We start from the raw sequence: 27,861 nt of genomic DNA on the forward strand, positions 1-27,861 counted from the left end.
AGGGCTGGGCTGGCTCCCAGCAGCTCCCTGTCATTCCCCTGTGCTGACTCCACAGAACCTGAACATCCTCCATGCTATTTAAAAATCCCATCTTTAATAACTCAGAGACATCTGAACCCCACAGGACAGGCACCAAAGGGACATCAGACATGACAGGGACAAGTGCAAGGGGAAGCTGGTCCCTGGAGAGACAGGCAGATGTCTCAGGGGCTGCAGGAGGCCCCAGCCCCGGGGCGGACGGGGCAGCTCCAGGCTGGGTGCCCCAGGGCTGGGTTGGTGCACGGGCGGGGGGGGGGGGGGGGGGGGGGGGCGGGGCCGGGGGGGGCTGAGCCGGCAGCACCGCTGGCACCGCTTGGTCCCACCGGGTTGGGGACGGGGGGGCAGCCCCAATCCTCCTGCCGGCACCCTGGAGAGGCAGGGTGTGCAATCAGTACTAATCAGATAGCAAAATAATTACTGGGCCTCCTGCGGGGAGGTGATGGATGCAGCGTGCCCAGCAGAGGGGGTGCGCAGTGGGATGCCCTGGCTGCCCCGGCTGGCTCCAGGCTGGCTCCAGTTTGTCCACACAGCCCCGTGCCCCCAGGCCAGCAGCAGCCGTTCCCTTCAGTGCCTGGCTGCTTCTCCTCCAAAACTGATGTCATTTATTTTTCCAAAAACATTTACAAAGAATGTGTTAAAAACTCACAACGACATCTTGATTGTTTCAGCCAAAAGTTACTTTTGAAAGGCCATTTTTCTAAGAAAACTTGCTCTTCTTCCCTTTCCCAAGAGTTTCCTTCCAAGCACAGCGTTTCCTACAGAGCGTGGATGCGTGGTGCCAGTGGTGAGCATCCTCACCACGCCCCTGCTGCCACCGCGGCTCACGGAGCGGCAGCAGGCAGCGTAGCCAGGTGCCAGGGGCACCGCACCACCACCAGGAGCTGGCAGGAGAGCCCTGCACACGGCGTGGCAGGACATTCACAGCCCGTCCTGAGCACGGGCTCATTCCTTCACACGCCTTTCCACCTGACAGGCTGGGGCCTATGTAAATTCCCACCATAATTACTCTGAGAGCTATCAAACTATCTAATTTAATTTCTTTGTGAAAATAAATAGCTAAAGTGGCCCTAGGTACATGCATAAATACTTCAGCTTTATGTTAGGCCTGTTATTACTTCTCCCAGCTTGTGTAGTTTTAATGCACGCTTAATAAGTACATATTTATTGCATGTCTCATCCTGGTGGAATTGTGAAGAGTTTTTGCTGAGTAAGCAGGAAAACAGCTTAGTTCGTAATAAAAAAAAGGGAGGGAGTTAAAAGAAAATATGCTGGGTAATTAATGATGGGGCTTTGAACAGTCATAATTTTTTATTAAGCAACTATGCAAATATGGTGTGATGTGTTAGTATTCGAGGACTTTTTCTAACATTTATGGCTGCTATGTAGTAAGGCTGTCCCTCTTGTTCTTTATGCTTGTGTGCACAGAGACGCAATGGTGAGCAGACATGAGCATTTCCAAGTGTCCATGCAGTTATCTGGGAGTGTGTGCGCTGGGAGTGCATGCCACGTGCACACAGCCCCGACCAGCACGCACCCATACAGCTCCCCAGGTCTGCACAGTGCCCTGACTTCTCTTCATCCACACCTGCTCTCATCCACCGGCTTTGTCTTTCTGCTGCTTGCTTTGCCTCTCCTATACAGTTGCTGTATGCTTCATTAATCCTGATAAATATGTGTATTAGTGCTTGCACAGGGCTGGGAGAAGAAGCTCCAGAGATGCTGCTGGTGCTCCCACTGACCAGCGCCTGCCGCAGCCCCCAGGACAAGGTCATGCTGTGCACCCGGCACCTGCGACCATGGAAAGGGCAGAGCCTGCAGTGCTGGAGCGTGGGACAGGCAGGGAGTGAGGCGATGGGCCCCCGGGGCTGCTCCTGGAGCCCCATCCTTCCCAAGAGCCTGCAGCAGCCCTGCGGAGCAGATTTCCTGTGCAGAGCTGCCCCATCCCCAAGCGCCAGCACCACAGCTGCACAAGCCAGGGCAGGCAGGTCACAGAAAGCCACTGAGCTGTGGCCAAACCAGACAGGGATATCGCTCCTCCAGTCACCAACGCCCACTGCACCCCAAGCACACCAGGGTCTCACTGGGGCTGGCAATGCTGGAATACGAGGGAGCCCTGAAGACAGCAGGGGCTGCCTCTGAGCAGCACAAGGAGGCTTAGCTCCCTGAGAGAGTCTTGCTGCTCTGCAGTCAGAAAAGATGGTGAGATGGAGCAGTTTTTGTTGCACTGAGCTGGAGCTTGCTCCCTAGGGAACAAACCTTGAGCACCCTCCCCACAGGAACGTGTCCTGAGCAGCAAGGCAGGGAAAGGCACCGGCTGGTGAGCAGAGCCAGATTCGCAGGAGCAACAGGGCTGTGGCAAAGCATACAGCCATGCTGGCAAACAGCAGGCTGATCTCCCCATTAGCCCTCGTTAGCACGTGGCTGAAAGACAACAGGAGTTTAAATTAAGAAGACATCACAACAGTCCCAGCTGTGTTACCGCTGTGTTCAGAAAGATCCCGACAGCTGCTATTTAATATACCTTCTTGATCTATCAGGGCATATGCACGCTGCGCAGCACAACATCTGTGCCTCAGCACACGCATGCTTCTGCATGGCTGCACACCTCCACTCACAGTCAATGCCCACCCCTGCACGTGCCCACCACTGCATGGGCGTGTGTGGGGGCAAGGGGGCAGGACAGGGACCCCGCTCAGCCCCTCTGCCTGGTCCAGGGCCTGGGGGCAAGGCTCTGCTGCTGTGGAAGGAGGGTGCTCCTACATTCCCAAACCACGTGTGCAGCCAGGGTGTGCCCCCTGCATTCTCCTGCGTGTGGCCTCTCCAGCAGTGACACCGGCACCCCACAGGCACACTGACCTGTGCCCAGGGAGCCCTGGGATGGCAGTGGTGAAGCCTGGTGCAGGCTGGCGGTGCAGCGGGAGGACAGCATCCGGTGTCACTGCCAGATTACTGCTGTCAGCACCATGAAATGGTGTTGCTAGAGCTTGGTATTTATACCCCATGTTCCCAACATGAGGCTTGGTAACGACTCCCCTGACACAGGGCAGCTGGCAACTGTCATGAGAAGGCAGAAAAGAAGCAACTTGCTCGTGGGCACAGGGTGAGCTGCCAACCATGCAGGGGCGGCGAGGGCGCCTGATGCTGAGGGTGTGAGCTAGGCCCTCTCGCCAGGGACTAGCTCCAGCTCGCTGGTGCCCCATGCTGCTGCCGTGCCTGCAGGCTCATCTGCCTGCCTATGGCCAGTCCCTGCTGACCTGCAGGAGGCTGGATCAGGGACAGCGTCTACCCTTTGCCCTGTGCCAGGACATGCCGAAAGGCTGTGGGTCATCCATCCTGTGAAGAGAAGGGGTGGCAGGACTGTACTGCCTGGGGGTCTGGCACAGAAATGGGATGCTCCCACCAACCAGTCTGCGCCCACTCCTCTGCACAACAGACCCCAAGCAGTGAAATGGTCCAGCAGTGAAATGGGTGTGCTGAGTGCAGGGACAAAGCACCAGACACCCCCTAATTTCAAAAGTGGAAAATGGGAGAAGGAAAGGTCATCTTCCTGCCCCCCTTCAGTGTAGGAACAGAGCGCTGCAGCACAGAGCTTAGTGCAGACCTGCTGCCTCAATTATTTATAGGTACCATGGGTAGAACATGTTTTAATGACATTTGTGCTGGAGCTCAGCAGTGCGGATCTGCGCTGAGCCAAAAGGAATATGTCAGAGACTTTACAGATGGTAAAAGCAGCATGTCAATCACAGCAGCAGACTCACCTCGGTCCTCATATCTGCTCCCCTTGCCCTACAGAGAACCACCTGCAGCACCCATGATGGATTGATGGGCAAGCCCACAGACACACAGTCGTAAGTCACTGGGCTTTTTTATGGGTAAATCACAAGTAATAAGCTTTCCCACTAGAATTAGAATGACATCCTGGAAAATTATGTTCTGGTTTTACAGCAGATGACAGAAAGCAATGGGCTCCTTGGAAGGGGGTGCCCATCCTCCCTTCAGGCAGCTGCAGGGCAGGACTGCAGGACCTCCCCTGGCAGCCCAGCCCTGCTGGGGACACCATCCCATCCTCCCTTCCCTCTGTCCGCCTCTCCATCTGCCCCATGTTGGCCCTCGTCAGCCCCAGGCTGGGGCAGGGCAGAGCTGTCTGTGTGGGCACATGCCAGTGGGCTGGGAGAAGATGGGAAGAACCAGGGAACCAGGAAGTCAAGCGGGAGATCGAGGGCGCGGGACGGCACCACACTGACCTGAGGCTGGGCCGTGCCAGCTCCGCAGGCAGGGCTGTCCTGCACCAAGGCAGCCCCAGCGATGGTTTCTGAGTTGTGCCATGCTGAGTGTTACCATTAGAAGCTAGCGCTGTGCTAACTTCTGAGTGTTACCCAGCAATGTTCACCTGCAAAGGCTGGAGAGGATGGGCCCAGCCTTGTAGTCCTGCACCCACCTTCCCTCCGTGGCTGAGGCTCCGCAGGGCAGGCTCCCAGTGCCTGCCTGGCAGCACCAGAGGCTGCCGAGCACGCCGCCAGCCATGGCACGCTTCGGCACTGCTGGTGCCTTCCCAGAGAGGAACCCAGGATACCAAGCTCTGATGCTGCGGCATCTTCAGCTCTGCCGTGCATCCGACAGCAAGTTTTGTTCTGGGATTTAAAGCTAATTGGTCCTAGTCTCTCTTTGCACTTCTGCTTGCAGAATGTCATTTTCTTCAGAAAAAAAGCTCTTTTGCAATTACTGTGAATTACACATGAAAAGCAAGCGACCACATATTGATTGGAGCACCAGAAAAAGCACCAGAGCCATTTAGAGTAGATTAACTTTTTCTGGAAAATGGTTTCACAGTTATTTAAAGAGATTAATCAGTTCATTTCAGGTCGTTTACCATTGTTTCTATGGCTCAGCATCTCCCCAGTGCATGGCCTGGAATCTCCTCCAACGCAGGAAGATCTGAGGCCTTCCCAGGCAGACGGAAGGAGCCCGTGTCCCTGCGGCACGTTCCCACGGTGCTGCTTGCCTGTCCCTGCCAGCAAAGCCTGAGCTGCACCGCGGCAGCCCCGTGTGTGCTCAGGGGACACTTCCTCAAGGAGCGAAAACACGAGTGTGGTGCAGGAGCTGGGGCTGGCCTAGAGAGCAGTGCTCCCAGGAAGCATGCCTGCAGCAGGCACTGCCTGGGTGCGCAGGATGCCAGCAGAGCTGTGGGCAATGTTGTGAGCACCAGTGTGAGGCTTCATCCACACGGCATCCGACATGGAGCCGGGGCTGCCCCTGCACTGATGCCGCATGCGGTCACGGCACCTGCATGCCCTCGTCTCCCTCCCGCTCACTGCAGCGGCGGGGCACAGCCACCCAGTGCCCCCGGGCAGGGCAGGCTCCCGCCCTGAAATGTTTCAAAGCATTTTTTTCTTTGTGAAGAAAGCATAGAAGTCAAATGGCTCCTGTGGTGGAATATTTTCCAAATGTCAACACAATCTGTGCTACATTACGGCTAAATGTGATAATCTTAACGCCTGGCTTCTTAATGTCAGTGGCACTGGATTCTGATGGATTGACAGACAGCCAGAATGACATGCAGTCATAGCTGATAAGGGCTCTCTCCAGGGAAATCACAGCTTTTTAAAGATGTTGGCAGCTACTAGCAAGTACCTTTTTATTTAAAAGGATTACAAGCATTGATTGCACTTCCTGTTTTCTTTTTATCACATTTCTGCACCAAGTGAAGCCTGTGTAGCAAGCCGAGCCTTTCAGACAATTATTTTGGAATAATGAAGGTGTGTCATGTTGGCTGTAATGAGTATTTTCAATGCCTAATTTGCGTGCAATGTGAAGGGATTTCAGCAGCTGCCTGGCTCCTGGCTAAAGGTGAGCGGCTTCTGACCACAGAGGAAGCTGCTGTGGGCTGACTCAGCTGGGGACAAGTCAGGGTGGATCGCTTCTGTTAGCAGTGCGTGCTTCCCGCAGCAGAAGAGGGATTAAAACCTCTCCAATTACCATGGTTAAAACACTCACTGAGGGAATGCATCCTGATTAGAAATGGCTGGTGCCTGCTCCCCACAGTGAACAGCTGGACTAATCCATGCTCACCTGAGCAGCCCTTCTATAGCAGAGATGTAGGCAGATGAAAAATGTATGTCCATAGAAGTGCAGTGTGGCTAGACAAGGCAGTTATTATCCCAGCGCCACAAACACTTTCTGTCCCCAGCAAGAGATGAGGGATGCCTAAGAACAAGTGCTTGGCATCCTAACCAGAAACAACTGGCAAACGCACCAGCAGAAGAGGCAGGTGGTGGCATGCCAAGCTGCACACATCTCAGAAGAGGCAAACGCTGGGGCGCTCAGCTCACACTGCTGCTTTACCCTTCCTCACCGCCCAGAGCCACAACGTGAAGAGCCAGGTGCTGCCCAGCACCCAGCAGCTGCGATGGTAGGCTGGGCTGAGGTCTGTCCTGCAGCCAAGGCTGTCCAGTTACTGTACAGTGACCCCTCTTTCTGTTTTGCTGTATTGGTACAATGGCTGCACATCCTGATTGCATTGAATCCTGGATCCAGCTTTGCAAAGCCCAATGTCTTTCCCTGAGAATTTCAAGGATAGCCATTAAATCTGCACTGCTCTAGAAAAGGATCACAAAGCCAGGAGAGAACCCACACCTGAGTGCTCCTCTTGCGCTGGGCCGGGGTGCGCGTGGCTTGGGACACATCTTTAAAGCTGCAGGGGCGAGATCAGCCCAGCGGGTCCCCACAGGCCAGTGCAGCGTGCTTGCCTTCTGGAGCTCAGCAGCACCATTCACTTTCCAGCTCACGTCCTCAGAAAAGCCATTCAAAACCAAGGAACTAATTACCTGCAGGAAGACACATATGAGGACTGTTGGAATGCAGTCTGCTGGGCCATCTGTGTATCTGCTCTGTTCATCCACTGATCTCCAACTCTCTTCCTCACAGTGCCTTGGCATCAGGCAGGAGGATTACCTGGAACATCACAGTTGTGTGTGTGTGTGTGTGGGGGGGGGGGGGTTGGACTGCAGGTCCCTTGCACAGAAGCACAGCACATCCAGGGTTTGGTCTTCCAGATGCCATGAGGATCCCAGGGTTGCCTGCTGACAAGGCTGGGGACTCAGTCCTGGCCTGGTACCCTGTGGGCAACACTTGTGTCGCAGACCAGGTGCTTGCAGTGAGCGCAGCTTTTCCCTCAGCTCTCTGGTGCAAGGCAGATCCTCCCAGATCACAGCCCTCTGTGACCCCCCTCGGGAGCAGCCCATCGCTAGCCCTGGGCCCTGAGCAGGGTGCGGGCAGGGTAGGCAGCAGGAATGCCCCTTCTCGGTAAGAACAGGGGGGGTTTCAGCCCCACCAAGTGACTGCCCAGGAGCAAGCTTCTAAGGCCAAGGGAAATTTAATGTTGTTGTTTCTTTCTGTAACTTCTCTGGCTGTGGCAGCACGTAGCTGTGGCAGCTGCCTGGAAACTCAGCTCCTGTCCCTGTCAGTGAGCCAGGAGGGGTGTCTGCTGCTGCAACAAGCCCAGGTCGCCTCCAGGATGCTGGAATACTCCTGGGACAGGCTGGCAGGCAGCAGAGCTGCAGCAAGGAGAAAGCACAAACTGGAGCACCATGGCACAGTGAGAAACCCCTGGCAAGTCACAGCTGCTGTCTTTGCACTGAACACAAAGAGCACAGATACAAAACTGAGATTATTCTGAGCTGCAAAAATCTGATATACCTACCCTAAAGGACACTCTAGGTCTTCATAAATGAAAGGATGTGGGGAGAAGTGGTATTAGCTATGGCAGATGTGGTTAAAGCAGCCAGCTTGCTGGTGGTGATGGAGCAGCTTCTTGGAGGATTTGGGGGAAAGGTAATACAGGTAGTGTATTACCAAGGCAAGTGGGAGGCAGTGACTTACATGGACTTGCTTGCACTTAGTTACCAGAGATGTATTTTTCTCCTGGGGGTGCAGATATCACTGCCTTTTTTCATTTCCCCTTAATGATCCCCATGGATCACATCCATCTTTTGTAAATAACTCCCTGGAGGAGGCTTGGACACCTTGCCTTCTGGAGTTCACTGTGGCACAGAGCAAAGGCATTAAAGGTGATGCTGCTGCAGCATCTCTGTGCTGGGGCCGAGAGCAGAGTCGCAGCGCCCAGCTGCCATTGTGGTCTGCAAGCACAGGGGCACAAATCTCACAGGACGCATTCAGAATGAGACCGTGGCAAATGCCACAATCCCCAGCGGCAGAGCCACAGGTGCGGGAGTGACTCTCAGCCCCCTGTGAGCTCGTAGGGTCCCTGAAGGGCTGTTGCTCTTTGGCAAAAGCACTGGACAAAGACCTGCCTTGCTCCCTGGATGGATCAGCTGGATGGAACAGACTACATTCCATCAGGCAAATAAATATCCCAACATGTAGGTGCCAGCATGTAGGGGCACAGCACCAGCCAGGTTCCTGACCCATCAGCATGCAGCAGTTGCATCTGCAGGTAGCTTCTTTGCTCCTAGAGGAGCCTGTGCTGCCCAGAACGTGCCATTTCTGAGCACTCACTGCCCTTCTCCACTCAGACGAGTGTGGGTGTTGTTAATGAGCCAGGAGCCTGCAGCCCTGGACACACCTAGAAGCATCTTCAGCCCACAGTCACCAGCAGAGCACCCAGATGTTAGATCTGAACCAGTCCTGTTGCTGGATGCATCTGCAGAGAAGGACTGGCTTCTCCTGCAAAGCAAGATCAGCCTGCCCCTGCCCTGCCCTGTAGGAGCCAGGGACAGCTGTGCAACTGCTGAAGAAAGAGAAGTGCCTATAGAAAAATTTCCTCAAAACAGTCTGTGCTGAGGGGGCATTGCATGGAGCTCTTAAAACATCTTCACAAATGCTTCTGCAATCAGAGCTCTCAATAATCCTACTCTTTTGTAGTTAAGGGTCTGGCTCTGGCTGGCAATTTGTTGCTTTGAGCTCTCTCCATTCCTCCACAATATCAAGACACAAATCCTTCTACACGGCCCAGACTCATCACACTCAATACTAGGCACTTATTACCTCCTTTGTTAGGAGTACACTAACTTCAGGCTCTTTCCTCTGCCAGCAGGAGCTCCTAGGACAACCCGATCCCCAGAAAGTTCTGCGATAGCTAGACTGCTTGCCTAGGTGCCTGGAGTCCGTGCTTGCTGCAGCTGGAACGTGAGAGCTCTGGCTGCTGGGGACCTGGACTGAAAATCCAGGGTGCAAACACACAGCAACTGTCAACAGCTCTCTGCAAACAGCAGTTGGCTGATGTGTCCAAACTGTCAAAGCGTACAGCTGTGAGTGCAGTGCTGACACACTTGCTGTGTGCAGGCAATTAACAATAATGCCTGTAAAAAGGCCTCCTCAAGGTTTACAGCTACAGAATCACTCACTGCAACTGAAAAACTGTATACACTGAGGTCTGGCAGCACACCTCACGTGTCTGGAAACCCCTCTGGCCTCAAGACTCCTCCCTTCTGTTACAGCATCCCACTAACTGCTGTCATCAAAGGTCACCAGATGCTTTTTCCATACCATTAATTGAATAACCAAGGGACCAGGATGGCGGTGGAGGCATGGGGATGGTGAAGGATATGGAAGTGCTTAAAGACCTCAGGGATCAATAAGCCTGTTTCTGAGCAAGGACTGCAAGATGCTATTTAAATGACTGTCACTTTATTGAGGAGGTTAAATTCTGCCTGTGTTATCTGCTGACCTACATTGGTGCCACCACAGAGCTGAGCACACGTCCCCCTCTGCCAGTGCTGGCCAGCTGCTGTGCTACACCCAGCCCTAGGCAGCATCCCGCTGCCACCGGGTGCCGCAGCAGCCACAGCTGTGCACCCTGACGAGGCTTTCTGAACCAGGGAAATTCATGCTTGTGTGCCGTTAACATGTTGCTCGTTTCCCAGTCCCTTGCTATCAAGAAAACCACCAGCAATTGATTTATCTGTGGCCAGGATGGAGTGCCATTTATTTACATCATTTCAGTATTAAAACTGTGGTTTAATTTCTTTCCTTTTTTTTTTTTTTTTTTTTTTTTTTTTTCCTTCTGCAGCTGATAACTGAACACTGCACTAATACATGCCATTACCGATATGAAAATTGGTCATGGCAACAAAACCTGTTATCAATGCCCAATGGTACCGAAGCTGGGAAGAACATGATCAGGATCCATGCTTGTCAGTGAGCAGCTGGACACCTACGAGGCTGTCTGTGACTTCAGGAAAACAACACTAAAGATTCATGTTTTAAAGAATATTAAAGGACTCCATTGGCTAAGAAAGGATAACGATGAGGATGCATTATCAGACTTTCTTTTGTCATTTAGCATGCAGTTTGCTTCAGGGATGGTGCTAAGAAGCCTGTGCCCAGCTGTGGCCTTGCAGACTCCAGACCCCAGTGGTGTGTGGCTCCTGGGGGGAGCAGAGCAGGAGGCAGGAACTGCAGGGGGCCTGGAGCACACGCTGAGCACCTCAACCCGCTGCTCACAATACAACCCGGCTTTCTTTTTCTGAAAAGATGGAGGAAGCCAAGTGCATATTGTTTTTTCATCATTTCCTTCAAATTCAGCCAGAAAAAAAAACTGACTTTGCTCATGAAGATACTTTTTCTGATGAGCATTTCAATGAAAAATGAGAAGGAGCCAGAGTAGCAGCACCCTGCCCTGGGAACCCTGCCTGGCTCAGCTGCCAGGACTGGCAGGGAACGTGCCAGCCCAGGCTGTGCCGGCCCCCTGCCCTCTGGGCACGCCTTCATGGGACCACATTAGAAGCGCAGCATTATGAAACAAAACAAGACATGGTAAATAAGACTCAGGCTGATGACAAGGAAATCATTTATTTCGAGGTCCTTGAAAGACCTTGAAAAAAAATAACAAGGGTGAGGAAATCAACCTCCTAATTTTGTTTAATAGAGAAGACTGTGGCAGCTGCCAGCCCCTCCCTGGGTGCAGGAGGGCAGGGAGCGCAGGGCAGTGCCCATGGAGCGGCCAGCTCGCTGGGCACTGCGCTCCTCCCCTATTTACAGGGGGCATGGAAATTAAAACGCAAGTGTGCGTGCATGCGCAGTGGGGAGGACTGGCTGGTCGGGGAGGGGGAAACCCAGTGGGAGGGTGGCTAAACATGTACCCTGTCAGACCCCATCTCCTACAGACAGAGCCCTACTATTGCACAACACTTTTGCTAGAGGAAAGGCCCTCTTCAGAGGGATTCTGACACTTCAGCCCAGAGGGAAAACACATACACATTCCTGAGGAAAGAGAAGGCTTTCTTTTCTCCTGCTCTGGGATTCAGGGCATCACCTCCCACTGGCCCTGCTGCCTCTCCAGCATCATCACAGTGAACCAGTGGCACGCCAGGGCATGGGTGCCTGCAGCCTCCTTGGCAGGGACCAGAGAGACCCTGAGAAATGAGCAGCTCCTGGTCCCAGCAGAAAGCCAAGCATGGTGGCAGTGGGGAGGAGCAACCAGGGGCAGGAGCCATGGCAAAGATGCATCCTGCCTCTCTCCACCATCAGGACTCACGCTGTGGCCAAAGGGCCAACACCAGCAGCCGAGAAGCAAAACAGCGTAAAATGAACACGCATGTACATTTACATTTAAGCCTTCTCTGAGGATAGCAAACACTGTCTGTGGCTAAACTAAAAGGACAAACCCAGTGACAAGCCCAGGATGTGTCAGGCCTTGGGAAACCTTATCAGTTACCTATCAAATACATCATTGATTGTTTTAAACGGGAACAGATAAGGAGCTGCAATACCAGGAGGGCTGAGAAGCACTTCCCTTTAGTAAGGAGGAAGCCTGAGGAACAAAGGTAAACCCCACCTGCTGCCTCCTGACCCACCTGTTAAAACCAGAGGTCTCATGCAAAGGAAGCTGTGCCACCCAGGGGTGTTTTGCAGGTTTCTTGCAGGGTGCCAGGGCAGGGACACCCGGGTGCACTGAGGTGTCTCACAGAGCTGCCACCCCACTTCAGCAGCAGGCAGGATGACTCTGTCCATCACCAGGGCCTTGGAGCACACCAGGATGCCACAGACAGTGCCCAGTGCGCAGAGAGTGCAAGAGGAAGCCCCTTTGAGTCACCGGCATTTTAACTATAGGAAAGGTCTAAGAGCGGAGACGCACAGCAATTGCAGCTTAGCAGAGAAGTGTGTTTTGAAGTGAACTCCTGTGCAGCAGTCACTCTGTTCAGGGTGTGACTGTGGAGCCGCAGCCAGCGTGAGCATCCCCAGCATGGCAGTGTGCGTGGCTTGGCTCCGCGCCAGCAGCCTGGGCACTGCCTGGGAGCCCATGTGCAGAAGGAAGGAGGACTCCAAAAAGTGAGCAAATGTAAGCAGAAAAAGCAGAACAGAAGTTAAAAGCTTATTTCCCTCTGCAAGGAAAGTTCTTAAAGAAATCAAAGCACTTCAAATGCTCTGACTCAAGTGACAAAAACAATTTAGACAACAAAAGGCTCCCGGTTTGCTCTTCCTATCCTGAACTGGGCTCACTGAACAGATCTATTTAAATGATAATCTGTGGGAGAGAAACCCCTCCAATCTCTCTTGAATTAGATTTTTCTCTTTCTTAAATTAATGCGCAGTGCTTTAACAGAGATCAGCATTAAGGAGATTACGATGGCCCCAGCAGCTCCTACGGGCATGCCAGCCTGGCCGTGCGGGTGCAACACAGTCCTGACCAGGAGGCAGCTGCGGGGAACTCCCAGCTCAGGCCCACCCCCGCGGCACAGCCCCCCGGCAGCCACCACCCGCACCCACCGTCCCCCACGCTTGGACCCTGCCATGGCCAGAGTCCTGGCCCTGGAAGCGCCCGGAGCCTCGTGGGCTTTGGCTGGCATGGCTAGGACTCCTCGCTATCCTCCTCCCCACGGCGCCCTGCGTAGAGCGCTGCCAGCTGCCGGAAACGTGGCCCCCAGCCCCCCAGGTAGGAGAAGTCCTGCTCTGAGCAGCTGGACCAGGTGTTGATGGAGCTCAGAGAGGGCACAGGGGAGTCCAAGCCCTCGAAGGCATAGGTCTGGAACGAGTCGTAGGGTGGCACAGAGAGGTCCTCATCTGCCTGCTCCACCTTCCTGCAGATGTAGTCTCTGAACACAGAGAAGTCCAGGTCCGGGCTCTGCACCCACTGTGGGAGGGCATGGCGCTCGGAGGCTGGGTTTCCACTCGGGCCCCCCTCTCCCAGCCCCCCGCCCCCGTCACCGCCTTTGATCTCACTGAAGTCATAGAGGCTGCGCAGGGCAGACATGTCGTAGGCCTCCGTGTCCTGCTCGCCACCTCCTTCGTCATTGTACTTGATGACATTGTCCCTCATGTCCTCATCATCCTCAGATGTCAGGTGGCTCTTGTGGTGTCGCTTCAGCGTGAGGATCAGAAGGACCAGCACTGGAGAAGGAAGAGACAGTCAGAGCACATGCAACAGTCTCACGGTGCCTGGGCACAACAGTGAGGCCCCTGTGGCACAGGGCGCCCCAGCAGCTCGGACCCCAGCTGCCATCCAGCTTCCAGCAGCCAAGCTTGTTAAGTAGCAGCCGTGCTGTGGCACTAGCTGGGAGAGAGACTGGCCTGGGCTCCAGAGCAGAACAGGAGCTTCCTTTTCCATGCAGCACAACCACTGTGACAGGTGGGACAGATGGCTGAACACACGGCTGGACAGACAAACGGATTGCTTCTGCTGAAGATGAATAGGAAAGGGGGTGCGTGAACCACGACAGCCGCCAAATGTTGGGAGGGTGATTTTGGAGCAGATGGCACAGAGCCTGAGCAACGAGCCACAGATGTGTCCTGGATCATCATCCATTCATCCCATCACCTTTAGAGCACCGATGTGCACTTTATTCATTTGGGCAATTAGGCAGAAATTTGTTTGTGCTGCGTTTGAAAATGAAACCAGTGTGAAGTATACCCTATGGGAAAGGGTTTTCTAAATGGAGACACAGCGGGAGATGGGGAGCAGAGACATGCCAAGGAGAGGAGACTTCACTGAGCAAGGCACTGACATCCACAGGAGTCCTGACAGCCCTCAGGAGCCAGCTGCAAGCCAGCACTGATACTGAAGGGCTTTCAGCAGCAGTGACTAACTGCACAGTGCTAAACCTGAGGACACTGCAGTGTCGTCCCCCCCCCCCCCCCCCCCCGCCCCAAGCCCCATTCCCTTCCCATATGCAAATAAGCCCCCACTTTCTCTGCTCCTTCATGTCGTGTCCTGTCTCTCCAGCATAAGCTTGTGCTAGTGCTGATAGCAACATGCTGGGTGCACAGATCCTGTCCTGGACAACACTCTGGTTTGCATGCACCCCATCTCTATCCCGCCTGCCTGCTCCAACTCTGACCCTGCCATCTCTGTGTTACAAGTGTGACTGAACACCCCATGCCCACCACCCTTGGCCTCTGTGCTGGGACACACATACGCCCTTTTTGCAGCCAGATGCCTGCTGCCAGCACAGCTTGGCAGCCTGTACATGGCTCTTGGCACCCACCCACCCATGGCAAGGGCAGCTGTGCTTCAGCTGCACCCCAGAGCGCCACGTGGGGAGCAGGGACAAAGCTGGAGCCCCCACAACAGCCCTGGCCCCCTGCACTCCACTCTGCAGTGAGCCAGCAACAAGGAGTCAGGTGGCAAAGGGGCCAGGTTGGTGCAGGGTTGCAGGCAGGGTGGCCAGGGGCAGCAGGAGCTGAGCGGCACTCACCGATCAGGATGAGGACACACACCAGCAGAGCGATGAGGGCGCCTGGGCTCAGCGTAGCTGACATGGCATAGGCTGTGCTATTGCAGGACTGGATGGCCCCGTTGCTGTCACAGCCACAGATGCGGATGGTCAGGGTTCCCGTGCTGCTGAGGGGTGGGGGGCCGCTGTCCACCACCAAAATGGGCAGCAAGTACACATCTTGCTCTTGGCGATTGAAGCCCACTCTCTGCGTGTGCACCGCAGCCGTATTGTCTGCAGGAAAGAAGCAAACCGACAGCAAAGTCACTCCCATCACAGAGCAGCAGGACCAGTGTGAGCTCCTCTATACATGGGACAAACCCTCAGGGTGCTGGTGGGCTGCTACCACACGCACTTCAGTTGTACGGATGCTAACTCCAGCCAACAACAGATCAGCCGAGCAGGGAATGGTGTGCCCTGGACTCCCGCTGGGGCTGTTTGCTAAGCTGGGGCTTAGCAAACTTGACACAGGACAGAGGGGAAGAACCTTCCAGAAAATGCTCTGAGTGGCACAGAATAGGAATCAGGGTAAGAGCTGGTCACTGACTTGGAGACCCATCCTGACCCAACCTGGCCCACTCAGTCTGGAGTGGATGGGGCTCTGCAGAGGGTGCTGAGCCTGCAGGAGTGGTTATTGCCCCCAAACCTGAGAGCCACGGGTAAAGGGTCCTGCCTCAATCAGAGCCCAACACCCTCAGGGTTCTTTGTAAGACTTCCAAAAAAGCAGGCAGAGCTTCTTCAAGCCTGCCAGATCAGCTGGCTGTCCCTGTTTGTTCAAATCCCGCTGCTTCAAGGGCTTAGCTGGCTCAAGTTTCAGTACCACTAACACAGCCACTGCATGGTACCTGCCAGTGCCCCAGGGTCAGAGATGAGCTTGAGCAGCAGCTGCACAAAACCTGGAGCATGGAGGCTAAGGAAAGGGACTGAAAGTCAGCTCTGGAGCCTGCTCGTGCATGCCACTTGCTGCCAGCCAGCAGCAGAGCAGGGTGGAAGGAAAAGGACTGAATAGCAGCTGGACAATTGTGACCAGATGTCAGAAGTTGCTGCCGACTGTCTACAGTCTTTATCTAATAAAACATAGATTGGCCTGGACACAGCAAGGTGCTGTTGTCTACAGACTCTCTCCTCATTGCTCCTGATTTATGCTGGACTGGCCCCTTTCTGTATCAATCAGCAATTCGATTGGAAAAGACATCTATTTTAATCTTGGCTCTTGGGCCGCCTGCCACCACGGAAATTGCCATATGGATCGGGCGCTGCACGAGAGCACCAGGGCACGGCAGGGGCCGGATGGGAGCCAAGCACAGAGCAGGTGCCCACCTGGCTGGGGTAGAGGCACCGGTGGGCAGGATGCAGGCAGGTCGCAGCAGGACCATGCTGAGCTGGAGCAGAGCAGAGCACAGAGGGCTCAGCTGCCACAGTGCTGCATACCAGGCTGCTGCTCCCATCCCTAAGCCTCTGTACTCAGTCCTCCAGAGTCTTCCATGCTTCAGAATATGGCTGTGTTGCTGCAGAGAGCAGAGCCTTTTGCACCTTATCTAGGGAGAGTTGGGATTTTAGCATAAAGGAGATAGGAAAACATCGTCTCTCTGTGAGGTTATGTGAGAGCACAGGGTCTGCCTTGAAGAGCTCACCTTCTGACTCATGAAAGGCTTGAACACCAGACAGAAGACCACACCAGCCAACATTCAGGGCTGCACTGAATGCCACAAGGCCAGTATTCAAAACCAAGTTTTCTCCCTGCACACAGAACTGTGCTGCAGGTTTCACTAGAAAAACTCTTCCTTTGGATGTAGCACCTTTTATCCTTCAAGAGAATTTCCTAGGTAACCTCATTCATCCCTGCTCGCAACAACACACTTCAGGCAGGCAACAACCTCAGCGCATGGACCAGGAGACAGCAATAAGGCAATAATGCATGCAGTGTCAGCACTGTGCCTGCAAGGCTGCAGTACCCAGCACTGGCCCACACTTCCTAAATCAGGCAGGATCCAAGTGCTGCAGCATTGCCAGCCTGTAGAGAGGATTACCCACAAGGGGAGCAGAGGCTGCCTATGCCCCATGTGCTGCCTTGGTTCCCTGCACATGAGGCTGGGACCTCATCCCCTGCCTGGGCAGCCACCTGGGCTGCAGCACATTGCCACCAGGGCCGCAACTCTGGGAGCTGCACAGGTGGCCCCAGCACAGAGCTGACCTGCCAGGGAGAGCAGGAGAGAGGCTTCCTGTTCCCTACCAAGGATAAGCTAGGGAAAAATGAATTGTTATGCTAATCATTTGCACAAAGGTAACAAGATCTCATTTGGTGCCCCTCCCTCAGCTTGCTGCAGCATAGCTGGGAGATATAAATAACATTAATGATGCTATCACAGAAAGAGACTGGGACTAACTCCTGTCTAGCCCAGTTAAACGAGCCTTGGGCATCTGGATCCAGTAGAGACACAAACGCAGGACAGAGCGAGCGAGGATCCGGTCCTCAACCAGGGAGGGTTGGTTTCGCTGGTGCCATCAAGAGCCAAGTAACCAGCCGAAGACTGTGGCCAGATCCCCGCATGCTCTCCCATGCATGCAGGTCTGAGGGAGCAGCCCCAGCCACTTGCTGGGACAGGAGGAAGAAATTTCATGTTCACAGCAAAGGCAGAGCTTACCAAGGCTCGACAGCCAGACCCCCACCTCAGGCCCCAGCGATGGCCCCTGGGCTCAGAGCCAAATCCAGCCTCCTTCCTGGCTGCTGCCAACCCGCTGTGCCCCTCTCTCCCTGGTGCCCTGGGACCTGCCGTCCCTGTTGGGAGTTTGCACCCGTTATTTACAAGATTCTTGCATTTCCCTTCCAGTCACACACCAAAGAACAAGACACTCCAGAAAGGCAGTGCTGCTGCCCTGCGATGCAGTCTATTTGACTGTAGAAGTGAGGTAAATTTTGCCTAGACCGGGGGAAAACATACCCTGGAAAACATATCCAAAGCAGCCTCTCACATAACGATGTATTTTCTCTTGGTACTGCTGTGTCTTCACACGCAGCTGACTCGTGACAGTTGCTGCCAGGACGTGTGTCTTGGCATCCTTTTGTTTGCACCAACACAGCCTGAGTGGTTGTGGAGTAAAGCCAGACAGGCCCTGGCCCTGCAGCCTCTCTTATCTCTTCCTATGTAGCAGCTTTCTGCTAAATCCAATTCTGGGGTCATGAGGTTGGGGAGCAGTGCTTCCCATAAGGTGGTACTGAAATTTCTGCAGATGTCAATTCACAACTTTCCTGCACAAATGAGTTTGGACCTCCTTCACACCCGAGTTCTGCTGCCTGATCCAGTGAAGTTGTACTTTGTGACATGGTCACACCGCTTCCAAAGGCTGTGCTAGGTTTGCTCTGAGGCCCGAAGCCAAACCAGTTGCTATCCGCGCCATCTTGCTACACCAGCTGACACCTTATATTCCTTGGCAGATTTCCTGTGCCAGCCTCTCCACAAACACACAGCGGTTTTATCCTGTACCACATCATACCACCTCATGCAGCAGCACCTCTATCTGCTTGAGAAGCGATTCACCAATGGCAGAAACCAATGGGAGTCGAGTGTGCAGGGACCAGTCAATACCGCTGAGAGAGCAAAGTTTAGGAATACAATATACTCTGTTGGATGCATAACATCACTAGGAATAATAAAACAATTCTCTCAGACTCCCTCTCCAAAGAGGCTCTTGGCAGCTTCAGAAAGAGAGCTCATAAATACTTCTCGTAACTCAGTCTCAATCAGCACCAAGAGGGCAGAGGACAGCAACCCACCTCTAGCCTGGATTCTGACATGTCTGCCCTCTCCCGTGCCCGGACCCCACTAAGCACCCGCCTTCCCCTTCTCTGCCTCTGCTCCACAGCCCCAGCACCCGCCAGCTCAGAGTGCAGGCAGCTACTGCCACGCCTGCAGCCACACTGCTGACCTGAAGGTCTCCTCAAACATCTCCTTCCTTCAGCCCTGGGCAGTTGCAGCTGCTATAAGAAGAATCCGTTTTTTTCCTTTTTGTGTGTTTCTTCTCCCAAGTTCTTTGGGTGCCAGGCCTTGGCACCACTGCTGCTCACTTGCCTTTGGCTCAGCCCAGACAGATTTGGTGCCCTTTTTCACCCCGCATCAGATCAGCATCTGTGCTACTCGTGCTGAGAGCAGCATCCCTGTAGGGCTGGAAGAGGCTTTGTCTATCCTGAGGCAATCTTCAAATCCTAACCTTTTGCTTGAGATTGAAACACTTTTCAGATCTTCTATCACCCATTACGTGCTCTTAATGAGACCTGCAGAGAGTTCAGACATCTGTTTGCCTAGCCCTTGAGCTCTGGAGTCAGTAGCTCCATGTGGCGCTCCATATTATCTACCACCCCTTCCAGGTTGTTGTGCTTAGATGCTTTCTACCATCCCTTCCAACACAATTAGCATTTCTTGGAGAACATGATTTCAGGCTTTCATTGCCTTTGATCCTTCTCTAATCAGTTTTCTCAGGCCAGAAAGACCCAGCAAAAGGCAAGTTAGGAGTCACAGGATGGTGAATGCCTTTGGAAAGGTACCAGTTGGCCGGGGGTGAGGTCAGCTTTTCCAATGCTATCTTCTCCTTTGGGCACTTCATTAGCTGGGCATCTTCCTTCTGGATTGGGTCCACTGTTATCACAAATGACTTTTTATTTCATGTCTGATAAATTAGCAAGTGCTTGAGCACTCCCTCAGACAGACCAAGCAAAATGCCAGTAGGAAATAGCACTGTTTCTAAAAGCCTGATTCCTGCAAACTGCTTCAGCTATAATTCAGCTAATGCAAAGCATCCTGCAGGGTGACCTTTTGCTCCTCTATCTCTGACCTGGTGCTAAGGCAGCTCTTGGCAGCCAAGGCAGCTCTGTGTGCTGCTGGGAGCTGATGAGCAGGGCTGCAGGTGTTAACTTCAGGCACTTTTGAAGGACCAGCCCCACTCTGGGCAGCTTCATCTGCAGTGGGGCCTGACCCAGCATGGTTCAGGTCAGCAGCAGTATCGTTGCTGAACTGTGGCAGCATCAGGCTGCAGCAGACGTGTTCTGCGACCGCTGCCATATACCTATTTGCTAGCAGGTGCTCTACGAGCTATTCATCAGCTAGACAGGCTGCCCTGTCACCCTGGGCTTTCCCTAAAGTCCTCAGAGGCTTCATCCACGCTGCCCACGAGGAGCCATAGGAGAGCCTGGACAACGAACAGTGTCCTCTCCTGCCCTGGCTGGCCCTGGCCCCACATGCACGATAGGGCCGTTCACCATCCACCATCTCACTCCTGCTTTCCCAGTCTCCGGCGAGGGTTGTTAGCGAGGTGCCTGCCTGAGCCGGGAGCACAGCCAGCAGCACCGCAGCCCTCCCGAGGGAGCCGCTCCACGCTGTGCCTGGAGTGTGGAGCGGGAGGGCGCCTCTGCCCGGGCTCATGCCCTGCCTGATGGACAGTAACGAGGGCGGTCCCGAGAGGATGCCGGTCCCTGAGGACAAGTTACCCTCCTGAGATGGCTTTCTGCTGCCTTGCAGAAGCTGAGGGAAGTAGGTGCAAAGGGAAAAAGAGAAGAAGGATTTAAGCAAGAGCTCAGTGAATCCATCTGTGCTGACATCCATCAGTGTCACTCCTTGGCTGCAAAAGCAATATTTATAAATCACGTTTCAAAACCGGCTACAAATTTGTACAAAGAAACAGATGGGCTGGTGGTAGCAGTTTGTCACCACTGATATTTACATGGAGGAGGAGAGATGAGTGGAAGAGGGGTGAACACACGAGAGGGAGGCAAGCAGGGGGAACAAAGGAGGATGCAGCAAGGGAATCAAAGAGGGCAAGGGGCAAAGGTGAGCACAATCAGGACACTCAATGCACTGGAAAAGTTGAGGCAGGGAGAAACTGAAGGAAGGGAGATGACACTAAAGCAAGCACACAGCCTAAGTGAGGAGTGTCTCCATCTGCACAGGCAGCCACCGCCTCTCGCTGTGGAAGAGAGCATTGCTTGGCAATTGGGAGGGTCTCCAAACACCCTGGGAATAACCCTGCAGCAACAGCATTTGTTTTACCAAGAGCAGAAGGTGGGAGGTGATGCCAGCTTTTACTCATTTTATGCAGTGTTGCACCACATGCAAGGTTTGTGGGATCATTTAGCACAGAGGATTACCCTGTGTGATGAGCGCGCCTCATCCTACTCAAGAGAGCAGCAGCTCTGGAGGAGACAGCGAGTGAGAGCCTGCGTCCTGCCCCCTCCCGCAGCACCAGCTCTCGGGTCCCTGCCGATGAGCCCCTCCTGCAGGAGCAGGGGCAACCCCAGCGCTTCCAAGCGGCCCCGCTGAGCTCCAGCCCCTCAGCCAGGCCCGTGTCCTGGGCAGGAGCAGCAATCGCTGCAGGTTCCTGCCCAGCTGCAGTGGAGAGCCTGCTCTGAGGCACCACAGCCCCAGCTTTTGGCAGGGTGTGGGCAGGGACGGGCACCAGGGTGTAAGAGAGTTCTCTCACGTGTTTTCCTGAGGTCCTTCAGAGACAGCAAAAGAAGTTAATCGCTGGGTGTGGGGACAAACTCATGCAGAGGATTAAAGCTTGTGTACATGATAAGAAAATAAGGTCTTGTGAACAGCTGCCCCATGGGTGTGGGGGGGGGGGGGGGGGGCCCCCCGGGGGGGCTTGGATCAGGGACAGCTGCCCTTTTTAGGGCACAAAGTGATGTCAGTACTTCTACAATTACATCTGAAGGTTTTTTTTGTTTGTTTTCCTGCAAGTTCAGTTTGAACTATCCTAACAATGCCGATCAATACCGAACAAGGAGAAAGCATTTCAATGTACTGTAATGTAGTCCGCTGGCTTCCATTTGGGCTGGCCTCTGACAAATATATGCACATCTGGCTAAAGAAAATTCTAATAACTGCAACAGTCTCTGCTGCTTTTACCACTGCAATTAGCACCTAAATTCAAAGACACCAGTTAAAAATAGGAAGCAGCCTAATAACTACTTTTCTGGACAGTCATCAGACAAACATAGCCTGACCTCGTGGCCCTCAGAGATGTACAAATAGCCAGGGCCCAGCCAACCAACCCCACAGAGCAGCTCATCGGTTACAGCTGCAGGCTGGGGAGATGTACTGAGGAGCCAGCTCAGCCCAGAAGTTCACAGAGCCCTGACGCATCCAGGGCTCTCAGATGGGCCCAAGGGGCAGGGCGAGCCTTGGGAAATCTGGTGGAGTTTCATCCCCAGGCCACCTAATGGGAATCTGGCTCTGCTGGTTATATCTCAGCTGGACACAACAGCCAAGGGCCGGCTACTGCTTAGCCCCGCTGCCTCCAGGACCCATGGGCTGCTCCCGTCTGGGGGCATGGGGCTGCCTGCCTGCACAGCAGCCCAGTGACAACCCATGCTCAGGGCCATGCATCGGAGAAGGATAAATCGCAATGCTCAAAATGGAGTGCGTTCACCTATAAATCCACATCACCTCCTTGATGTTAGAGATTGCACATCAAGGAACAGACTGAGAGCCCTGGAAACAACAAAGGCTACCCAGACAGTGCGCTAGGAGCAGCAGAGCTGTCTGCAGCAGAGGAGAAAGCTGGTGGAGCCTTCTTGAGGAAATCCAAATAGTCAGCTGGCCAGTCCCACAGCTACAGGTGGGCAAGGAGCCGTGAGGGTGCAAGAAGGCTCCTGAGCTCTATCAGTACAGCCAGACGGTGACCCCTGGACAGGCGAAAGCACAGGGCTGTGAGCCACTGTACTGCACAGCCCCATCCCCTCTGCAAAGCCAGCCCAGCAGGCACTTACCCTTAATATCGAGCAGAGAAAAGTGGTGGTTGTTGGTAGCTTCAGGTGGCAGTGTGAAGTAGAAACGATGGCCGCCCTGAGGCTCATCGCGGTCCACAACACTAATAGTCTGGATCAGCTGTGGGGAGAGAGCAGAGATGAGAATTGGAACCATGGCTGCAGCCTCTCCCTGGGGTCCAGCTCACAGGGTCCAAACCAGCAGAGCATCATTGGCTCCTGCCGCAGCCAGGAACAAGCCTCTACCCCGCGGGCCAGCTTAGAGACAGGACACCAGCAAAGTGGTTCCCAGCATGGCAGCAGCAGCACAGGGAGATGTTCTGGCAGAGGTGAAGGCTGGGCAGGCTGGTGCCAGTCCAGAGCACTGCTGGTGCCATGGGACCACCACAGGCACTGAAGGAGACCTGGGGGTTGCCCAATACCTGGCCTGGCTTGGCATCCTCACACACAGCAGCTTCATAGGGGGTGGCAAGTTCAGGCGGGTTGTCATTCACGTCCAGGATACGGATGCGCAGAGAGGCCCTTGACACCTGTGAATGATTATCTGAAACAAAAGAGAAGCAAAGCTTCAGACGGAAGTGCCATCTGCTGATAGCAGGGATCAGGCCCTCCATGGTTTTTGCCTGTCTAGAGGCTGTGGTGGCCTCTGCAGCTGCTGCCAGCACAGAGGGTTCGATGACCGCCTCTGTGGGCTGGCTGATCCTGTAGAGCATTGCTCAACCTCACCACCTGCATTTCCCAGTCAGTAAGCCCAGTTGCTGGGCTTCATGTCCAGGACTCCCAAGGAACCACTGTTAGCCCCTTCTGCCCATGGAGAAGCTGAGCAGCCCAGACCAAGCCCCCAGGGCAGGGGCCAGTCCAGTTGATGCTGCTGCTCTGAGGCATGCAGGGCAGGGAGCTGCACTCACAGCTCCTCTTGCTGCAGTGCCGCTCTGCCCTGCGGTTTGTGCCCCAGAGGTGTGCTGAGCCCTCTCTGTAACACCGCAAATCACTCTGGAGGGCCTAATATTTTCTGGAGTTCCTCATGTGTTTCCAGAAATGAAAAATCCCTCCATCTCCTTTGTTTTCCCCAGAGGTGGTAACTCCGACAGACCCGATGCCTCTCTCTCCACTCGGACAAGAGCTCTGCTGTCTGTTTGTCTACAAAATTAATGCTGTCCCCAGTGTATTAGGTGGGGGAGGACCCAGGGGAGAGGAGATCTAGTGCTGCTCCATAATTAGCCAGGAACGTGTTCCCCCTCCCAGAGCTGCCTTCACCCTGTTCTCGCGTTATCACTCCCTCTCACCCAGACCAGCTGCTCTGGTGATTAGATGGCTGCTTCGGGGGAGGGAGGCAGAAGTCGTGACTAAAAGCCTGGAACGATGTGTTATTTTAAAAAGTGTGTTGGTGCAGTGAAATAAACTGCAATTGCTTTCAGGAAGAAAGGCAACGGGAGGCAGCAGGGTAAGAAGGGAATGGAGAGTCTGGGGGTGATAGAGGGCAGTGCCCAGTGCCCACCGGGACTGGAGAGGAGCAGGAGGAAAAAGGATTCAATTCCTGCAAGATGCAGGGTGACAACATCTTATCGCCCCCTCCACAGCTTGCTCACCCTACCCTAAGATGGAAAACCTTTCTTGCCACTTGGTGCTGAAGCAACCTGGCACTGCCAAGAAAAAGAGAAAAGGAGGCAGAAAGAGAAAGGAAGATGGCAGCAGGAGGCTGCCTGAAGCCCCCGTTCCACTTCCCAACTGTGGCACCCCCAGTGCAGGAACTGATCCTAGGGATGCTGAATGCCCCTGAGCCCCTTTGGCACAGGGCATGTGGGGCCAGGTCCTGTGTGGGTGCTGAGACACACGGATGAGCCTGAGCACAGCAGCTCCCCTTCCAGATGCAGTTTCAGCCTCACCAAGAGGGATGCAATGAGTGCAAGGCTGTTCTGAGAATCAGACAGAGCCCTAAATCTGCCCTTTTCTCCCCAGCCCCGCACAGCAGCAGGCAGCGCTTTACAGTGGGTGCTGGACCAGGGCCAGGCCCCTGACAGAGACGGAGCTCACAGCCCGCTCCCTGAGCACAGCCCAAAGCCGTCATCCCTTCTGAACATGCCCCATCATAAAAAAGGTCTCTTTTGGCCCCTTCCACCATTGTTGAAGCCCGAGGCTCACACTTAGTCCTGGCTGTGTGACAGCATTAAAATTTGACATCTCCAAGAACACTGGGTTTAGAAGCGTGACCATGGCATCATTGGCAATCCTTCCTGCAATGCATATGTCCACTCCTTTTATTTCAGTTACATCATGATCTACGTGAAAGCTCCTCAACTGCTTTCTTTATAAACGTCCTTTGAGTCTGTACCTGAATGTAAGTTTGAGTCAGTATCTGAGTGTAAGAAAAATATTTAGATACAGTGAATAAAAATATCTCCAAAACATCTATGAAATCTGTTTTCTGTAACTTGTGAAGCATAAACTGAATTTACAATGGTCGGAAGTGTGATTAAGATCGTACATCTGTGATGAAAAGCACATTGCACCCAGCAGTACTGCAAACATCACATCTGCACATCCAAAAGCTCTGACGCGTGCTTCCTCCCTGTAAAGCATCCGCATGCGCAGAAACGCTCCCACCCCTCCACGTGCTCGCATTTACCACTGCCAGGCAGAGCAGCTGATGGGGCAGGCACCGCTGCTGGCATGGACCAGGGCTGTCGAAGGGCTCTGGGAAGCAGCAGCTGGCTGTGGAGGCTGTGCCAGGCTGAGTGCGACTGGGGAGGAAAAAAGTCATTTTCCATTGCAGTCCCTCTCCTTGGTATTCCAGCTCAGCTGACTGACATGCAAATTAGTTTAATTATTTCTTCTTCTAAAATAAATTATATTTTGCAGTGGCTGCAATATGTTGTGTCAGGCAAAATTACATTCAATATTTTTAAACTAATTGATGTCAGCCTTGAGAAAACCTGATTGACAGCAGCAAGGAAACTAGGCTGCTACCTAAACGGTTTCCTAAATTAAAATTAAACATGCAGTTTTTCTGCATTTCCTCCAGGAGTTGGAATAGTATTAATCTGAAAAGACTGAGGAAAGAGACATGGAAAACACACAGAACAAGGGGGAGATACTGGAAACAGCAGTGCAGAATGGGAGCTCCAGGTTGATGACTGGCAGCTGCCTTTGCCAACATGGGCTGAAGTACTGCAGACATGCTGGAGCCCAGGGACAAAGGTCTGCCCCAGCCCTCCTATGCCGCAGCATCTCTGCTCAACTTGCTTCCACAAGCTGCAGCATGTAGGGCCCTGAGTCCCCACTGAGGTGGTGCCAGTGGGGAGCACTGTGCATGGACGGGCTCCCCAGGTTGGGTCTCACCAAGATGTTCCTGCTGCACAGCCATGCTGAGGCCGAGACTCACACTCTTGATGAATTCCCAGCTACACCCCCAACTATTATTATTATTTTTAATACAATTAACCTTGAAAGTAACCTGAACAGGACACTATTTCTGGCTTAAGAACACTGAGATGCAAAGCACCGAGGATTTGCCCTGTGTAGAAACTCCCAGACAGACGGCTGACAGAGGGACACCAAGCAGCTGCAGGCAACTGCTCGTAACAAATACTGGAAGCTTTGCAGCTGAAGCCGGCTGCTATGAGAAAGGGCTGTGGAGATGCTTGGACTTCCCCCCTGCAGCAGGAAGAAGGAAGGCCTTGCTTAAGCTGTGCTGAGATGCAGCTCTTGCCTCTCTAGATCTTCACACAAGGTCACACTAAAGTACTTTGCATTTTTACAACCAAACCTCTGCTGTGAAGCTCCAACTCTAAGCACTGCTCAAGCAGCTGTACCATTTGCACTGCTACCTGCACATTCAGCTGTGTAGCCACACTGCACACAAAGGTGCTGTGCAGCTTTCCTGGGGCCTGAAGCACAATTTGAGGAAAGCCCAGCATACCGGGTCTTGCCGTTTGTGGCTGCAGCACTCCCAGGAAACACAGCTCACCACCATGGCATTAGGCACAGCACACAATCCACCCTCTTCTGCATCAAGACCAAATTGGTACAATACTGAATTCAGAATTTTTACGTTAGTTGGGAAGCCATAAGAGCCAGGGGTGGAATTTTAATCCTCACTATCTCAGCAAATTGGCAGAACAAAATGCAGATTAGCAGACTGGGATGGGCCACTCTGCTTTCCAGCATCCGCACAATGGCACAGGGTGGTTTTGTAGATGTCAGCACAGCTGCTGATTGCAAAGCAGAGCATCGATGGCAGAGACACAACAGGGGCATGCCAGGGGTACAGCTCATCGGACACGGGTGGCCACATCAGAGGCTGGAGCTGAAAATGTGGGTCCAAGCTGCAGGGAAGCAAAGGGGAAGCAGCAGATCAGCCAAGTAACGTATAAATGGCTCTCACCTCTCCTGAGTCCTGCCCGGACTCAGCAGCATGAGAGTCATTAAATCGCATCCAAACACAATGCTCTGATTAAAGCCGGTCTCCAGCAGGAAGATTTATCATCTCAATTACCAGCAGTGGACACAGCAGTCAAGGCCTCATCATTTTACATGAGCAAAGAGGAAAACAGGAAGAGAATCACTAATATTAGCCCAAGGAAGGTAAACAGCTTGTGAGTGAGATGAAGATTTATGTCTGGAAAAGCTTGGCCTGGTCCCAGTCCAGATTTACTGAACAGTCCCCATGTTTCCTGCTGGCTGCACTGTTGCAAGGCCAAATACTCTGCTCATCAGCAGCTGGCACAGGCAGCTCCTGCTGGGGAGAGCCTGTTCTGGGAGGGGCCCTGCCCTCCCCTGCTCCCCAGCAGCACACAGCCCAGACACAGACACCAGCATGCCAGGAACCTTCTACTGCTTTTCTTACTGCTCTTCAGATGCAAATACAGTCTCTTGAGTTTTCTGCAGGTTGGGCATGCACCCCTAAACACAGTCGCTGGAGCACCTGGTCCTAAGACAGGCTTTCAGAGGTGTGGGGACAGGCGCTTGCATGGAGCTGAACATCCAGCCTGCCTGCAGGAGCATATGCTGTCAGCTGGCATGCTCTCCATCAGCTGCAGCTCATTAAACCATTCCCAGGGCAGTGCTGCCGGTGGACAGGGAAGTGTGATCCAGGGCACGCCACAGGAATTGCACAGGAACAGCTTCCCACCAGCCCTGAGCATACCCAGAGCCAGGGTGGTGAGATACCTGGGAGGCTCACTTCATTGTTTCTGCAAGGCTTGCATCTCACTGGGGAAGCAGGAAGGATATTTTACTACTTACCTCTGATGGAGTTGACACCATCCTGCGGCTGCAGGCAGACTCAACGGCAGACAGCCTGCACCTCGGTGAGTGCAGGACTGGGCAGCCTTGCAAGCCCTGCGAAATGAAGGCACCAGGCACACCAACACCAGCACGGAGGCTCCCAGCCAC

At 53.7% G+C, this 27,861-nt stretch overlaps 1 protein-coding gene and 1 long non-coding RNA gene across 3 annotated transcripts in view; both read right to left on the bottom strand.

Annotated features, from left to right (window-relative positions):
- Positions 1 to 1,324: 1,324 nt before the first annotated feature.
- LOC118176785 lies at positions 1,325 to 9,792 on the bottom strand. The gene is made up of 2 exons (XR_004755517.1): positions 6,673 to 9,792; positions 1,325 to 6,597 (listed from the first exon to the last, which is right to left on the bottom strand). It is a non-coding gene; the product is annotated as an uncharacterized LOC118176785 (long non-coding RNA).
- Positions 9,793 to 12,350: 2,558 nt separating this feature from the next.
- Positions 12,351 to 27,861, bottom strand: part of CDH22 (cadherin 22) — a 53,325-nt gene continuing 37,814 nt past the window's right edge. For both annotated transcript variants that reach the window (XM_035344016.1, XM_035344015.1), the window contains 4 exons: positions 22,890 to 23,011; positions 22,471 to 22,588; positions 14,691 to 14,942; positions 12,351 to 13,386 (listed from right to left, as the gene is read on the bottom strand). In XM_035344016.1, coding sequence (XP_035199907.1) covers positions 12,848 to 13,386; positions 14,691 to 14,942; positions 22,471 to 22,588; positions 22,890 to 23,011 — 1,031 coding nt within the window. In that variant the 3' untranslated portion in view covers positions 12,351 to 12,847. The remainder of the gene's footprint in view (positions 13,387 to 14,690; positions 14,943 to 22,470; positions 22,589 to 22,889; positions 23,012 to 27,861) is intronic.

Source organism: Oxyura jamaicensis, chromosome 20 (assembly GCF_011077185.1).
Source record: "Oxyura jamaicensis isolate SHBP4307 breed ruddy duck chromosome 20, BPBGC_Ojam_1.0, whole genome shotgun sequence".
In the NCBI taxonomy this organism is placed as follows: Eukaryota; Metazoa; Chordata; class Aves; order Anseriformes; family Anatidae; genus Oxyura; species Oxyura jamaicensis.